The 17,633-nt window shown below is 36.9% G+C and overlaps 1 protein-coding gene across 3 annotated transcripts in view; it reads right to left on the bottom strand.

The window, feature by feature from the left end:
- The window catches only part of CORIN (corin, serine peptidase), a 201,080-nt gene that overhangs the window by 152,365 nt on the left and 31,082 nt on the right, over nt 1-17,633 (bottom strand). For all 3 annotated transcript variants that reach the window (XM_019741053.2, XM_074324644.1, XM_019741052.2), the window contains 2 exons: nt 8,934-9,078; nt 2,607-2,807 (listed from right to left, as the gene is read on the bottom strand). In XM_019741053.2, coding sequence (XP_019596612.2) covers nt 2,607-2,807; nt 8,934-9,078 — 346 coding nt within the window. The remainder of the gene's footprint in view (nt 1-2,606; nt 2,808-8,933; nt 9,079-17,633) is intronic.

Below are 17,633 nucleotides of genomic sequence, written 5' to 3' on the forward strand. Positions count from 1 at the left end.
CATGATATTAAGAACCCCCAGGAGGAAATGTCTTAAGGAAAGGCTATTTCCTAGTACCTTTTGCCAGGAGCTCTCCCCTTGGTTTCCTACCCAGGATATTTGGGTAGAACAGAATGTCTGGCTACTGTAGTTTTGGATTGAAGTGGATTTAAATAGCCTTTACATATGCCGGGAATTTAAAATGACATTTTCATTAGAGAACAATTGAAAAAGAGAAATAAAGTAAATTCTCTGCTGGGTATTAGTACAAATACAAGTCATTAAATTAAATAAATAAACAAATAAATATCAAATCCAGAAGTCATTTTGAAATGACTATAGTTCATTTATTTATTCATTCAATAATTATTTATTGATCACAGAATATACAGCAGCAAGAACAAAACAAAAACAAAACAAAAACAAACCAGACTCCTCTTCTACTGTCATGGAGCTTAAAATTTGCTCCAGAAGTAATGCTTTACTTCTGCAGACAAAGCAATAAAATTAAATGAGGAAGCATGAAATACTTGAAAGAGCACGGGTCTAGGAGTGCCAAGATCAAAATCCCAATTTCATGTCTACCAATTACTAGACAAGTGATATTGAATATGCCAACTTAATTTCCCTAGGCCTCAATTTCATACCTTGAAAAGTGGTGTATATTACCTTTCCTGCGTATCTCATCAGTTAATTGTAAGAACCATGCAGAAAATATTCAAACATGCCCTGAAAACTACCAAAAGCTCTATAATCACAGGCTATAGTTCATTTATAGTTCATTTCAGCAATATTACTGAAATGTACAAAAATGATCTAATCCCTTGCAATAAACAATTTCAGTTAATATAGACAGTCTGTTGAGGATCTACGTGGTCAAACAGTAAAGCTTAATGCTGTCGGGTACATTACCAACATAAAATGACACATATTCGAAGCTTTCAGCCTTTCTCCATTTAATCATTCTAATTTCACCTGGATTTCCTTTACATGTCAAATTACATTCATATTCTCAAGCCATAGGAAGAGAAAATGAGTCAAACAGACTTCCACCAAATTTCCAAACGGAGCAACAAGTACCATATGTTTCTTTACTCTTCAGGGTATGTGTTTGTCACCTCTACTCAAATCTTAACAAATAATGGAACTTTCAAAATCGAGACAAATCCACTTAGTAAAAGAAAACAATGGCTGTAATTGCAACCACATTAACTGGACTGAGTTTTTACTTAAACTACTTTTGCACTTCTGATGGAAAAATACTGTCCTTAAGAATAATGAAGTGCTTAAGACATGACCAACATATTAAAAACCTCAAAATTAAACTCATGAGGAAAATAAATTTTACTTGGCACAAGTCAGGTTTGCAGTATCACTGTCAGGTAAAGAACACAAATCCGTATGAATCACTGGTGAACACCAAGCATAAGAAACAGTTAAAACCTGTAGGTGCACTATGAAACGATGGAATTCAAATAGTCTGTCTCTTTGGGGCTAGAGAAATAGAATAATCCTGCTTTTCTTCAGCCAATGGCAAACATATACTGTGATAGCTAAGAGTCGGCTTAATCCTTCCCTTCCTGGCTCAGAATGAAAACAAATACTCTGTCCTAGACCTCAGATGTGATTTCCTTTCCTGTGTGGGATTTCACGAAAGAGGGAAGAACAAACAAGAAAATGATCATGGATGGCTGGGCTTTGTGTAATTTTCAATGACATCACTTTGTTTTAGGGAGTAGAAAATAAGAATCAAGACAACTGCAGAGAAAGTTCTTACAGTGACAGTGCTCTGATTATGTTTTATCAGTGCTGACCGGATCGGAGCTGAAGTTCTTCGGCACTTTCCACAAAATCCACTTCCATCAACACTCTGGAAGCTTAGTAACTTCACTAAAAAATCTGAGGTATTGAAGAATAGAGTCACATTGCAGAGCATGTGGTCTGCCACCATCTAACTGACCCCATCTCCACACTTTCTGTCTCCTCTTTCTCTCCCAGCTCTTTTACTGGAATCACTGACAAATCCCTCCATGTGTGCTCAGACAGAAGTTTTGCACATGCCATTTTCCTCAAGCTGTGATTATTTGTCAGTCACCAACACGTAAAATAAATTGCACAGCCAATAAAAGAGGAGGGGAAAAAGAACACATGGACACATCAAAAGCAAAATGGGGGAATAGCTCCTATTAAATCACTTGGCATTCAATTATAGAGTGGGATCCCTCCTACAAGGCATGGATAACTAAGTAACTTCACTTATTAATTTAACCATTGCAAAATAAGAAACATAAAACTTCAAAACAGAAGCACAGATTTTCAGAAGTGAACCACCAAAATGAATACCATTATATTGGGCAAACAGCATACATTTTTATGCCTCAGAAATGTTGAATGACATTGATACATTTTCATTACTTATGTCCCTATCTGGATGGCTGAGCTGATGGCATTTCATGTTTAAGAATAGGACACGCTGCCCCGCTTACCCAATAAGAGAGTGGAGCTGTCTTTGCCTGTGTGACCAGTAACTGACTGTGAAGTGAGATAATCCGTTGCCATACTTAAAAATCTATCTGTGGGTTCCAAACACATTAAAGGGCACATGCATTCAGCACCTTCAGACTTACTTGTGTTCCTGTGATTTTGGTCCCCCAGGAAAGAAGCATTTGTGGTCCAAGCTGGAATGTGTTGGTTGGGTTGTATAGTAGATGTCACGGTGCTCTCGTTATAAATTGTATTGATAAGAATAACATCAGGCACTTGAACTTCACCATCAGTGGCCACGGGTTCGCTCCCATTTGATTTAAAATAGGCTTCTTTTAATGTTCCTGAAAGACCAAAAATATAAATAAATATTTTAAAACATTACTAGAAGTATTTATTTTTAAAAACATATTAAGAAAAACTCTAGAGCTATTTTCCCATGTTTCATTCTATCCAGGCAAACACAAAGAGAAAGATGATGGCTAGCTAACTTCTTTGGGACAAATCAGAGTTTCTCTTCTACAGCAAATCACATAACCCTGTGAAGAAACTATGTCTTTCTCAAATGCTTCAGGTTTAAAAACTGAGTCTCCTAGCTAGGGTCTTGGTGCTCAAAGAATTTAGGGTAATTCCACCTCACCTGAGACTCACCACAGAGAAATAAAACATGGTGAATCTTACAGTGTTTGCTTTCTGTTTCTCAATTTCACCCATCCTTTTATGCCATTTCAGTACTAATAACACCTGCTCTCATACCTCTATATCTGCCTCTAAAGTGCACAATAGTGCCTCACTAGCCTCAGCTTTCTTCACATTTTGCCCTATATATCAGTGAACTATGCATAACAGAAAAATAAAAATAATAGGGCTCGTATACTTACCAATACTTGTATCATAGAAACCAAAAAAATAAAAAATAAAATGAAACTCTAATTCCAGCAAAACTGAAAGTAGAAACTAACTTATCCTCATCTTTACCTAGAAGGTATAAAATATAATTACAAGAAATAAGAAATAGTCATTAAACTAAGATTCTCAACAGGTCCCTTTCTCAAGGTATTCATTCATTAACAAAATAAGTATCAAATCTGACTATTGGGAATCACCTAGCTTTGACTTTAGGCAGAAACTTTTTAAAACTTTGAAAGCAATAATGTATTTTTAACTCAGTCAAAATAGACGACAGACTGTTTCCAGAATATAGCACTATAGTTGAGTATGCTACAAAAATAAATGAATGTGATATTGATCTATTATAGAAATACCCAAGGGAGATTTTTAAAAAAATTTTACAGTGAATGCCCTAATTGGTTCTCACTTTTCCAAGCAGTCCATGCACCATTAAAAATAAAAGAAATATAAATAAAATGTTTAATATCAGTCATGGAAAAAATTTCTCTACACGTGTTTGACACTTGGAAAACATTAACTACAAATCAAAATAGAAAAGCAGCTGTTTTCTAGCTAACTAAGGTCAACAGTTTCATCTGCCAAAGGATTCTAAATAAAACGTTGGAGCATAAAAGCAAAATCGTGACCATGTGGTGCAGGTAACACATTCTGCAAATTGTCTGTGTTGACAGACAGTTTATGTGTAAATACCAAGTGCAGTAGGTGGAATAAAAGATGTAATTTGATGGTTTTTCACTTTCAAAATGATTTAGAATTTATCCTGGATCAAAATAAATATGTGATAGACTTGATTACTATGGAATATGCTTTTCACTCATACAGAAAATTTTACGAGTTGATTAGATATAATTTTGTTTTTATCCACTTGTTAATTGGTCTCTCTCTTCACTTGTTTTGGCGTAAAGAGATATTGCACATAACGTGTTGTTTCCACCAATGGCTCTCATGAATATATAAGGCCCATAAAGTTGATTTAACTTATCGTGCACACCCTGTGAATCAGCAAGCAGCTCTGTCAACAGACTTGTAGCAGTGCCAATCACTCATAGCGACATCCCGAGCAGTTCACTTAAAAGCAGATCCTTACCATGTAAAATATCCAACAGTTATGTATTAATGTATTTTGTAATGATTAACCTTATTAATAATCTTTCCTTTATCTTTTCCACTTAACCACAGTGGTGAAAGTGTTAATAACATCTCTTTACTCTAAGAAGTCCTTTGAAATACTTATTTCTTAAAAACACTGAGACAACAACTTTAAAAAAAGCAGCTTTCTCGCTCTTAAACTCTACATATAAAGCAGGTTGGCAGACTAGAGAGAAAGAACATATGATATATGATAGTTGCTGTAACTAATGTTCCTAAAAGTATATTTTTGAGGCAGACAGACAGGCCAACAGAGAGAGAGAAAGAGAATAAGCCTAAAGGACATGTCTTTAAAAGCCTGAATTCATTAGACAATTTGTTTTCAAGCATCTCTGGAAGCTGACCAACTCTTAACTCACAGTTGGTCATCTATGATGCTTTTTTTTTTAAAAAGCACAAAAATAAGAACTCAATAAGACTAAATGCTCTCAAACCATGATGAGCTATAAAAATGCTGAGTTATTAGCCTAAAATAGAGTGTTCATTCTTCAGTGCTGCCCCATCCTTTTCCACATTCCTATTTTTATAGTGCGGTTAAAAGTACAGGTTCTACAGCCTGGCCACCTGGGTTTAAATCCCATCTCTAACACTTACTATCCTGAAACTTTGGGCAAACTCTCAACTGCCATAAAATAAGGAAAATAAAAGTACCTCTCTCATCCGGCTGCTCGAGTCACATTGGTCAATACGCATATAAACACTTGAAACAGTTCTGTCACACAGTAAGTTCTAAGTAACTATTAGTCATGACTAAACAATGATAGTAATGAAAGTAAAACTGTCTTCCTTTGGGCTACTAAGGTACTTTTAAATAAGTACCAATTTCCTTTTATTATAAGTGTATCCCAACATAACAAAATGGCTAAGGAAATTTTCAAAAGTGAATCACAACCCATGTTTGGAGTGAAATAACTTTGGCTCTTTCAAGGTAAATTATTAATAGAAGACAGCATTGTATCAAGATAGTATGGCTCAAAAGTGTTTCAGCTCTATAACACAGCTCTAACAATGTTTAAGAAATAATCTATAATTCCAATAATAATAGCACAATTTTATCCATCACCTACAACGAATAGATAGAGCGCTATGGTTGGCTAAATAATGCTACCCCAGAGATGTCGACATCCTAAGTCCCAGAACCTGTGATTATGTTACCTTACACAGCAAAAGGGATGTTGCACACACAAGCTAAGGAATTTGAGATGGGAAACTTATCCTGGATTATCAGGTGAGCCCAAGGTAGCCACAGGATCCTCATAAGCAGAAGAGGGAGGTGAGAAACTATGTGCCAGACATGCAGTGTGAGAAAGACTCAATGGGCCATTGCTCAGTTGAAAATGGAAAGGAGCCACAAGTCAAGAAGGCAAGAAACCTCTAGAAACTGGAAAAGATAAACAGAGTGTCTCCTAGAGTCCCCAGAAGGAATACAGATCTATCAAAACCTTAATTTTAGCCCAGTGAGAACTATTTTGGAATTCTGACCTCCATAATTCTAAGGTAATAAATTTGTGTTGTTTTAAGCTACCGAGTTTGTGATTACAGCAGCAATAGGAAACTAATAATATAGGCACCTTACTAAATATCCTCACTCTAAGAAGCTACTAAGTTAGCCTTCTGACAATCTTAGGAAATGGATGCTATCTAAATTAACCCTTCTTTGTGGAGTTTCAGAGAGGGAAACTGAAGTTTATAAGAGTTATTGAACTTACCCAAGAATTGAGTTGGGACCTGACAGATATACATGCACATACACCCACAAACACTTCTCACTTTGGACAAGGTACACAAGTTAAAAAAAATCAACTATCATAAGCATGCAAAAAAAAAAAATTACCTTCCTATGATGTGAGTTTGAAGTTAATTACTATCTTTATATCTCTAGCCATGTGGTAACATGTTTACTTTGCATTTTTATGTGCCAGGAACTTTGTTTTTACTCTTCGCTGAGAATACAAAATCTAGTAAGAGATTCTTATCATCAAGATAATAGATTTACAGATTAATTGAGGGAGAAAGCCATGTAGCTAAAAAATATAGACCAAGCTACAAGTGCTTTGAGAATTGACTGTCATTCCATTTGAGAAAGTCAGGAAAGGTTTCTTAGGGGACAATGACCCTCGATATGAATCTTAAAAGATTATTAGGGATTTTCTGGTTTTGAGCAAAGCATTTGTGGGGATCAGGGAGGTGTGGTAAGAGGGAATGGAGAGCTTTCTAGATAGAGTAGAGTGGGACAGATATGCAGAAGCCTAGCAGCAAGTAATTAAGCATGGCTAGCACACAGGGGATTGGCCAGAGAACAGGGAGAGGGAGTCGAGGCCAGTCTGTGAAGGAGTTCCTGTTAAGGTTTGGAATTGATCTTATTGTGATGGAGAACTTTCGAAGGATCTTAAATAGGGTGGAACATTAGAATGATTACTCTGGCAGCAGGGTGATGCTTGAAAGAGGTCAAGTCTAGAGAATAGTTAGAGGCCACTGCAATAGTCCAAGGGAGAGAACAGCAAGGCCTGAGCCAAGGCAAAAGCAATGGGGATAGAGGAAACAATTGGGAGAAAGCTTTCTGGTTCTCCCACAAGAATCTCCAACTTAACATGTCCAAACTAAACTTCCAACCTTCCCTCCACCTACCTGCAGCCTATTCTTCCACCTGTACTTCCTATATTAACAAAAATCAAGCTGGTTGCCCAAGCCAGAAACCTAGAAGTCAACCTTGACTCCTACTTCTCCTTTATATCAAAATCTAGTCAGTCTGGATTTCTGTTGATTTTAATGCACCAAGTGCCTTAATTTCAACCTTTATCATCTCTTACTTAGACCATCACCAGAGTTCCAAATTGGTCTCCCTGTCTTCACTTCTTTCTGCCTCCAGTCCTCTGAAGTGTAATCACGTCTGTTGTTCTTTGCAAATGTAAACATGATCAGATTTCTCCCTACTTAAAAACATCAGTCAATGGTAAACCATCACCCATCATAATGGTTTTCAAGTATTTTTGTAGCAGATAAATATTATTTTCAAATAAACAGAAGATCCTATAGCTACAAAATAGACATGAGCTATATTTTGAAATTAATTTATTTTATAAATTCTAAATGTATAACTTATTATGAACCAATCAATAAGAAAGTAATAGGTAGTTTTGGTGACATAAAAAATCCAAACTCCACAGACAGTAGTTTAGTGGTTACCAGAGGGTAAGGGGGTAAATGGGGTGGTAGATGAGGGTAAAGGGGATCAAATATATGGTGATGGGAGGAGAACTGACTCTGGGTGGTGAACACACAATGCGATATATACATGATGTATTACAGAATTGTACATCTGAAACCTATGTAACTTTACTAACCATTGTCACCCCAATAAACTTAAATTAAAAAAAATTCAAAACCATTGTTAATGTAATTAGATCTACATCACCTTGCTATTTATTTCTCTATTTTATTTGCACATATTCAAAAAACATTCTGACTCATAGCAATGGGTAGCTACAAAAATGGCAATATTTTGAGTTTTTTCCCCCCACAACTCACTTTTTAAACGTAGGATATTGTTTATTTAAAGAGATATCACATGATCCAAATAAATATGAATGAATTCAGCACAAATTATTTGGCTGCTGATCTCTGCTTGGTTAATAATTTGCATGTAATATTTGGTTTGAGTGTGCATTTAAAATCTATTTTTTTTAAATAGAAAGTCAAAGCAAACAATTATGTAATCCTTGAGATTCCTCCTCAGAACCTTGGTTCCATGAAACAGAGTTTGAAAACCAATGACCTAGATGATAAAGCCCAAATTCCTTAAGACAACATGCAAGATTCTGTCACTTGCGCTGAATCTATCAATTTAGCTGCATTTTCTTACCAGGGCCAAAATTTCACCGAGTTTCCCAGTCCACCTCCATCTTTCACGGGATCATACTTTTGCACTTGCTATTTTCTTAGCCAAATGTGACCTGTGTACTACTGCCTTCTAACCAGAATTTCTACTAACTTTGTTCCAAAGGCTAAAACGTTAATGCTCCATGAAGCTTTCTGTGACCGCCCCCAATGCACTTTGTATATACCTCTGTCATTAGGTATATTGCCTTGTCTGCTAATCGTTTCTTCCTCTCAACTGTGAGTTCCTGAGAAAGAAGGACTAATTTAACCATCCTTGAGTTCTCAGCGACTTTCAAAGTTCCTGCTACCTAATAATCACTCCTGAAATGTTTTGAATTAATTCATATTAATAATACTAACTAGGACAGTGATTATAGTGGCTGAAACTGCAGACTGCATAAGATAGTCGCCAGATAACCCTTTATTGAGTGGATATTTTAGGTTGAATGAGTACTAAGTCGAAATCACTCTTGTAAATCATGCTGATTTTAATATTGATTTCATTTTTCCTTTGTGATGGCAACACTCACCCACAAAGGAGAGGAGGATCACTAGTAGGACAATCAGAGCACAGATACAGGGAATCAGAACCAGCAACAGGAAACGGAGAATGTTAGCAGTCGTCAGCTTCTGAGAGCAGCCATCACCCATGTTATCTTCATCAGCTACCAAGACCTAAAGCAAAAGAGAAATACGAAACACGGCTTGACTATTACAAAGCCACTCAATACATGATATGAAATGGTAGAGTATAGCTACCCATTCAGAGCAGCAGCAATTCCTGAGATTTTACTGTGTGTACTTCAGAGCATGAAATGAGGTCAGTCACCAAACTCACGCAAATAAATGAACAAATAACGGTCCAACCATTCAGGGCAGAGCAAATCATCTATTCATGAAATGCTTTTCAGGAGTACGTAAACTTTTAATGATACCCCATCTTGACTTTTTGAAATGTATTTGCCAATTTGGTATTATTTCCAAGGGCTATAAATTACCACGGCAAGAACTCAGCTTGGCCCAGAGCTATAAGCAAAGACTACCTAGTACAGTGATAAGATATTGGTGAGTAGGTGTAGACAAGACATTCTCCAGACTTCATTGTTGTTGGTCTCATTAGTCCTAACCCAAATCTGCATGAATCTGGATAAAATAAGTTTCCAGCCATGAATAACTCAGCAAGGTTGAATGTTACTGACCAGGTATGTAGTGACAAGTTGAACAATGAAAGAGAGCCTGTCCGGTTAGCCAGTTAAAACACTGACACTCTCTCAGGACTTTCTCCGCTGCCCACACGGCCCCTGCAGCCCGTCCATTTGTAAAAGGATGATGAGGTGCAATAGTGATGGCTCAGATAAAGTTCTTGTCTTCAAATACTTTAAATTTTGCTTAGTTCAGAATCTTGCCAGAAATGATGTCTGGAAATTCATGTACTGCAAATGGCTATCTTTGGGCAGTGGCTTTTTCAACAGAAGTTTAAGCTGGAATTAAAAGTGATCTGAGTAACTCACTAACAGCAACTCTGATTCCCTTAATGAAGATAATTCTCAAGGTTCTGTCTGGGACTTCTGACTCTCCTTGTGTTTTCTCCTCTGACAGTTTCAGAGCTTGAACGATGACCTCTGTGTTAACTATCTCCTGAATCTCTCTTGAATCCCAAACCTCCTTTCAAGTTATATCACATATATTTTAAATGACTAGTGCTTGACAGCGTCTCCCTCTCTCCTGTATCACTGCCATCGGCTTTTAGTGTGTTCATTTTTTTCCATCTTCAAGCCTATATCCCTTTTCAGCCACCGTCCCCTCTCTCCTTTCTCATCCAAAATGCCCTAAGAGTTAATATATATTGTCCAGATTTCCTCACTTACTGTTTATACTCTTGTGGCCACTACAACTTGGCACCCACTTCTATCACTGCACCAAAACAGCTCTTGCTAGGGTTCCCAATGACCTCCATATGAAAATGACATTTTTCAATCACCCTTGTAATGACATCTCAGTATCATCTGACAGATTGAATTCTTAGCCATTCCCATCTTCTTCAAGCACTTTCTTCCTCTGACTTCTCATTCTCCTACTTCTCTGGTCATTCCTTCTTTTTCTGTAAACTCTTGTTTCACATTCACTCTCTCCAGGCAATGTCACCCACACAAATGGCATCGATTGACAGCTCTACACATGTGACATATCTTTAAATAGCAAGCATAGACCTTTCCTCCGAGCTCCACGCCTTTGTATCCAACTGGACATTTGACATCTCCTCAGTAGACATTGCAAAAGATGTTTCACACCCAACAGGTCTGAAACCAAATAAATCATCTTCACCCCAATATCTGGTATTCTTCCAGGGTTCCCGATCTCAGGAAAAGTTAACTGAGCACTTGTGTGTCAGGCACTGTTTGGGCACTTGGGAAATATCACTGTGCAAAGGAAAAATTTCCAGCCTCTAAGTTTTTATATTCTAGTAAAAACTACCACATGTCTTACCTGGAATACTGCAAATGCCTCTTCCTGTACGGTTTACCTATAATCATTCTCGCACTCCCTAAATTGTTCTTCACACTATAGCCAGAGTGAGAAAGAGGCTGTGTATCACTGGGTGATGAGAAAAGGCAACATGCAAAATGATCCTCAAATTGAACTCATTCAGGGGATTCAGAGCCTGAAACAAAAGCTCATCATGAGAACCATGTGTCCAGTGGGTTAGCAGAGATTTGGGGAGGTCTCTGGACTTCCACAGGGATGTACAGGGTTTTGCGTCCCTTTTATGAAGATTTCAAGGGTCAAGGAGACTATAGTGGGTGTTTCAGGCACATTAGTCTTTACTTTGTTCTACCTTCCTGCAGCATTTGACTTTATCAACACATAGTATATTCTTAGGGAAACTTCCACAGCTGCAATGGCAGAAGCTGCTTGAGAACAAGGGGATCCCTGCCCAGGGATCCTTCAGATGGAACTGTCACTCCTGAGGTCAGGGCCAGGACTTATCCAAGAGCCAAAGAACCAGAAACCTCTGACTGGGCATATTGGGTGTATCTCTCGGCAGGTTAACCCAGAGAATTCTAAGAGATAAAAATAGTTGCTAACAACCAGGCTACAACAAAGCAGAAGTTCAGCCCAAATGGAACCCAGTGCCTTCTTAGGGACAACAGCCTTACCCCTCTCACATCTCCCCTCATTCAGAGTGGGGATGAGTGGCCGGGAACTGTACATACTTGCTCTTTACACTTATTGTTGGGTTATGTAAGAACTTTTTAAAAATAATTAGTTGGACCCTCCCACATAATAAATTTTACATTTTAAATATAGAGAGCAAGGGTCCGCAAACTACAGTCCATGGGCCAAAGCCAGCCCACTCCTGTTTTAGTACATAAGGTTTTATTGGCAGAGATCCACGTTGATTCATTTATATACTGCTATCGCTGCTTTTCTGCTACAACAACAGCACTGAGTGGCTGCAACACAGCCATATGGCCAACACAGACTGAAATATTTACTATTTGGCCCTTTATAGAAGAAGTTTGACAACCCCAGATGTACAGTATCAATGTATACCCACATATATGGGTATCTTGTAATCTAGGAATGTAATATGATAACCAAATTAAAGTATAAATTCTTTGAAGAAAATCAGATTTTTATCTCTTCTTAGTGAAACCTGATAAAACTTTATAGGTGGTGGCAACTAGCAGGCAGTTAGAACTGTCTAATTGTTGCTGTAATACACGGTTACTCCACAAAGGTGCAAAAATAAAAATAATCTTCAAAATAGGAAAAAAACATCAAGACTATACGTGCTACATTAGAAGAATAAAGGAAAGCACAAGTTTCAGGGATATTCAAACTGAGACAGTACTGCAACATGCATTATAAACTAGAGGAACCAACAAATACTCATAAGATTACACAGTGAGAAAGTACAAATTTATACTAACTCAGCTGTAATCTCTCTATATGCATGTAACTATCACCCTTTTCTCATCAGTGAATGCCCAGCATCTAGAACAGCATGAACATAGTCAGGAATAGATTAATACTTGTTGAATAAATGAATGAATGAATAAATGAATGAACAACATTTTCTCTGTACATAATTAATGCAAATAACTGCTTCTTTCTTAAATGATGTATGCTTCCCAAAGTCGTTGACTGAATCATCCAAAAACACTTGGAAGAGAAAACATATTTGGTAAAAAAGTAAAAATATTTCCCTTTTTAGGGAAAATATACTAAAATTAATAAACTGTGTTTTTACTAAGACTATTAGTACAATTCTATACTCATGTTTCCTATTACAAACTTTGAAGTCAGAAAATTTTATGTTTCAAAAAGTAAATTGTGGTAGATTTTATTACAGAAAAAATTTGTAAAATAATTTAAAATTTTTTTCAATTTCACTTCTCATGTAATATTATATTATTCTCAAGTATACAACATAGTGATTAGACATTTATATAATTTACAAAATGATCATCCCGATAAGTCTAGTACCCACCTGGCACTATACATAGTTATTACAATATTGTTGACTATATTCCCTATGCTGTACTTTACTTCCCCGTGACTTATTTGTTTTATACCTGGAAATTTTAACCTCGTATTCCCCTTCACCTTTTCCCCCACTTTTTAAATTTTTCAATAATAGTTGAAAAACTGTTAATTATTTTATATTAATTTCAGGTGTACAGCATAGTGGTTAGATACTGATTATAATTTTACAAGTGACCACCCCCAGACTAGCCTAGTACTCACCTTACACTATACATAATTATTACCATATTATTGACTCGTGCAAGGGAAACAAAAGAAAATAAACAAATGAGACTACATGAAACTAATACGTTTTTGCACAGCAAAAGAAACCATCAACCAAAACGAAAAGACAGCCTACTGAATAGAAGAACATATTTGCCAATGATACATCTGATAAAGGATTGATATCCAAAATTTATAAATTTATAAAGAACTCATACAACAAAAAAACCAACAATCTGATGAAAAATGTGCAGAGGACCTGAAGAGACATTTCTCCAAAGAGGACATACAGATGGTCAATAGATGTATGAAAAGATGCACATTCTAATTATCAGAGAAATGTAGATAAAAACCACAATGAGATACCATCTCACTCCTGTCAGAATAGCCATCATCAATAAATCAACAAACAACAAGTGTGGTGAGGATGTGGAGTAAAGGGAACCCTCGTGCATTGTTGGTGGGATTGCAAATTGATGCAGCCCCTATGGAAAACAGTATGGAGGTTCCTCAAAAATTTAAAAATAGAACTACCTTATGACCCAGCAATTCCATTCCTAAGTATTTATCTGAAGAAACTCAAAACACTAATTCGGAAAAACATATGCACCCCTATGTTCATTGCAGCATTATTCACAATAGCCAAGATATGGAAACAACTGAAATGCCCATCAATAGAATATTGGATAAAGAAATTGTGGTACATTTATGCAATGGAGTATTACTCTGCCATAAAAAGAATGAAATCTTAACATCTGGAACAACATGGATGGACTTAGAGGATATTATACTAAGTGAAATAAGTCAACTGAGAAAGACAAATACCATATGATCTCACTCATATGTGGAATCTAAAGAACAGAATAAATGAACAAACAAAACAGAAACAGACTCATAGATTCAGAGAACAAACTGATGGTTGATAGACAGGAGGGAGGTTGGAGGAATGGGTGACAAAGGTGAAAGGATTAGGAAGTACAGATTGGTAGTCACAAAATAGTCACAGGGATGTGAAATAAGGTATGGGGAATATAGCCAATAATTCTGTAAAAACTATGTATGGCATCAGATGGGTACTAGACTTATCGAGGGATCACTTCATGAAATATAAATGCCTAACCACTACGCTGTATACCTGAAACTAATGTAAAATAATATTGAATGTCGACTATAACCATATCTATCTATCTATCTATCTATCTATCTATCTATCTATCTATCTATATGTATATAGATAGATAGATAGATATATGGATATATATATATATATATATATATATATATATATCACAGGATATAAAGATACCAAAGTACAGTCAATGGTATTGTAATAGCTATGCATGGTGGCAGATGCGTAGTAGACTAGTTGGGGTAATCACTTTGTGAGGTGTGTAAATGTCTAATCATTATGTTGTCTTGTACACCTGAAATAAATAAATAAATAAATAAATGTTCATGTTATTCTTAACCACAATTACTTACTAATGGTATGTTAGGCACTGCACATCACCTCAAACTGTGGAATCAGATTGGAAATTGCCACCATTCATTTCCTGTTCCATATGAATTTTTGCAAGGTACAAGTTTTTACACAGCAAGCACCAAGAACCCAGCTTCATAAAGATATGATGATATCAAAAGGAGTATAGCACAATCTAATGTTGAAACTGTGAACTACCTCAAGTTAGTATTTCATTTAGTAACCAAGAAATGTTTAGTATTGTTGGATTTCTCTCAAAGATTGAAAATAATCAACAAAACTTTTTGAGTCACTGCAGCGTCTAGGGATGTTCAGCACATAGTTAGGGAATCATGGTTCTAGACGATTTGTTTCTCTCATATCCATCTGCATAAGTCCAAATCCTTAAATAAGTAACTCCTCATTCAGAAAGACTTCCTCGATTACCACAGAAGTAATCTCTCTCTGCCTCATCTGAATTTTTGGTATGTGGTAGAGATGAATTGACTCCCACCATTTATTCTTTCCTTTGATCGTAGAAACAGAACCCTAAATTTTGGCTGGGACAAAATTTAACAACCACTTAGAATAAAGATCGCATTTCCCTGTCTCTCTTATAGCTGTATGAGACCATAACCTGAGTTCTTGACCATGGGATGAAATTGGAAGTGGTAAATGTGACTTCCAGGAAGTTTTCTCCAAAAGAGAGGTATTGTCCTTCCTCTTTCCTGCTGGCTGAATATGGATGTAATAGCTGGAACTCAAGCGACCGTCTTAGACCCAGAAATGAAAGCCACATGCAGAAGATGGCTGAGTAGCAAGAAAGAGGGAACCTGGGTCTCTGATGGATTGTGAAGCTGCCCGATCAATCCTGAACTGCTTATTTTCAGACTATATTTACAAGAGAATCGAATGAATTATTTCTTGTGAAATCACTGTAAACCTGAATATTCTATCATTTGCAGCTGCAACAATTTTAACTGAACTATGGCATTTATCATTTCCTACTTTTGATCTACGTCATGTATGTACATAGTAAAGTTACTAAACTGTAATCTCAGGATGTAAAGATCAGTTTTTAATTCATTCAATGAATAGTTATACCATGTGCCCAGAACATTATTTTTATCCTTTAGGCCTCTTACATAAAATCAGAATAAATATACATCATCTCAAGTAAATAATTGTCTCAAAGTTAAAGGCCTGCAAAATTTCTCAGGAAAAGTTTTGGACTTTTGATATACTTACTTTTGATGGAAGAGAGGAAAAAAGCATTAAAAGTTCTCTTTAAACACCCTACATCTAGGCTTTTCATACTAAGTAATGTAACCATCAAGTTTGTTTACTTTTGACCAGAATTAAAGCAACTCAGAGTGGCCGCAGTAGCTTATCTCCTACTAATCAGAAGTTTGCTGTCTTTTATGTCTCCAATCAGGTAAATTCAGAAGAAAAAATTTACAACTTAGTAAATAACAACTTAGCAGTTTTCAATTATAAATTACTAAATATAGTGTGAGAGGCCAAAATGTTTGCAAACTGGGATGAATAGGGAGCAAGCAATGAAAAGTAAGGTTGGTCAAAATGCAGGCAATCACTGGATTATGTCACCTTGCAGTCCCCATGTTCTCTATCTATTTCAGCAATCTTCTATCTGGTTTCCCCATATCCTCACTTGTCCCCTTCCAATCTCTACACTGTACCCCAAGTGATCTTTCCAAAATGCTCATTTGGATATGTCACCTTCCTGTTTAAAACCCTCCAGAGATGTGCAAGACAAAGACCAACTTTCTTAACATGATCTAAAGACAATGCTTCTCAAACCTCAAAGTGCATGTGAATTATGTGGGAAGGATCTGACCCGGTAGGGGTGGGGCTTGAGATTCTGCATTCCTTACCAGCTACCAGGGGGTGCTGATGCTGGCAGGCTGAGGAGCGCACTACAAATCGCAGGATCTGGAGACCCTTCTAAGTCTGCCTTGCCTATACCTGGCTCACCGCACACCACTCATGTCCCCACTTCTCTGCCACTTGGCTCTTCCCAGCCCCATATAACACTCTCTGCCTGGAAGGACCTCCCTCCAACTCCCCACCTGCCGCCATCACTCAGGACTCACCCTTTCTATATCAACTCATGACCTATGACTACTAGTCTTTCTAGTCTTTCTGTCCTTTATCTCAGTTAAAGTTTATATGTATTTGTGTGATTATTAGATTACGTTGGTTATTTCTGCTAGACTGTAGGCTCCATGAGGTCAGGGACCACGTTGGGTTTTGCTTGCCATTGCAGCCCCCGCACTTACAAAGGTCATTCCATAAAAACCTTAAAATAATTAATCATTAAATTCTTCTCAGTATGCCCTCCAGCGGTCAGCAGAGTCTTAGAAGCACAAGGAATCCATTGCTGATCCATGTTTAAATAATTACTATGGTCCTAATAATAACAGTAATAATAATAACACAGCAAGAAACCCACTGAACATCTGCGGTGGGCCAGGCATTCCTCGCAGTGTGTTCCATATAGAAATGCTCTTAATCCTCCAAACAGCTCTAGTACATGGCTGCTATTAAAATACCCATTTGCAGGTGATGAATTTAAGGCTCTTTGTGAGTAATTTAATAAAATAATTCAAGATGATCAACAAAAAAGGCAAAATCTACAGTGATGTTCACCACTCAGCTCCCTTTTCTGAAATCCAGTAGGTGACTAGAAATTCCATGGCTTGACTTGGGCCTTAATTCTAGAACATAGCTTTCAGAGCTTCCTGGAACACACTGTCCACTCTCTTAATCTGTCTCTACACAGACAAACTAAGCTTACACCCATTGAGTCATGCAGAGCTGACCCCAGATGCCCCAAACCCTGTGAAGAACCAAATCTTATAACCTTCAGCATAAGAGTTTCAAAGCCATCCATTTCTCAGTATAGCTGCCCTTTGGGAGGTAAGAAATAGACTTTTTCCTGAGTCTTCCTGTGTCTGCAACTCCTTCAACATGGCATAATGGAAGATTACCACCT

The sequence above is a fragment of the Rhinolophus sinicus genome, linkage group LG02, assembly GCF_036562045.2.
Source record: "Rhinolophus sinicus isolate RSC01 linkage group LG02, ASM3656204v1, whole genome shotgun sequence".
Classification (NCBI taxonomy): domain Eukaryota; kingdom Metazoa; phylum Chordata; class Mammalia; order Chiroptera; family Rhinolophidae; genus Rhinolophus; species Rhinolophus sinicus.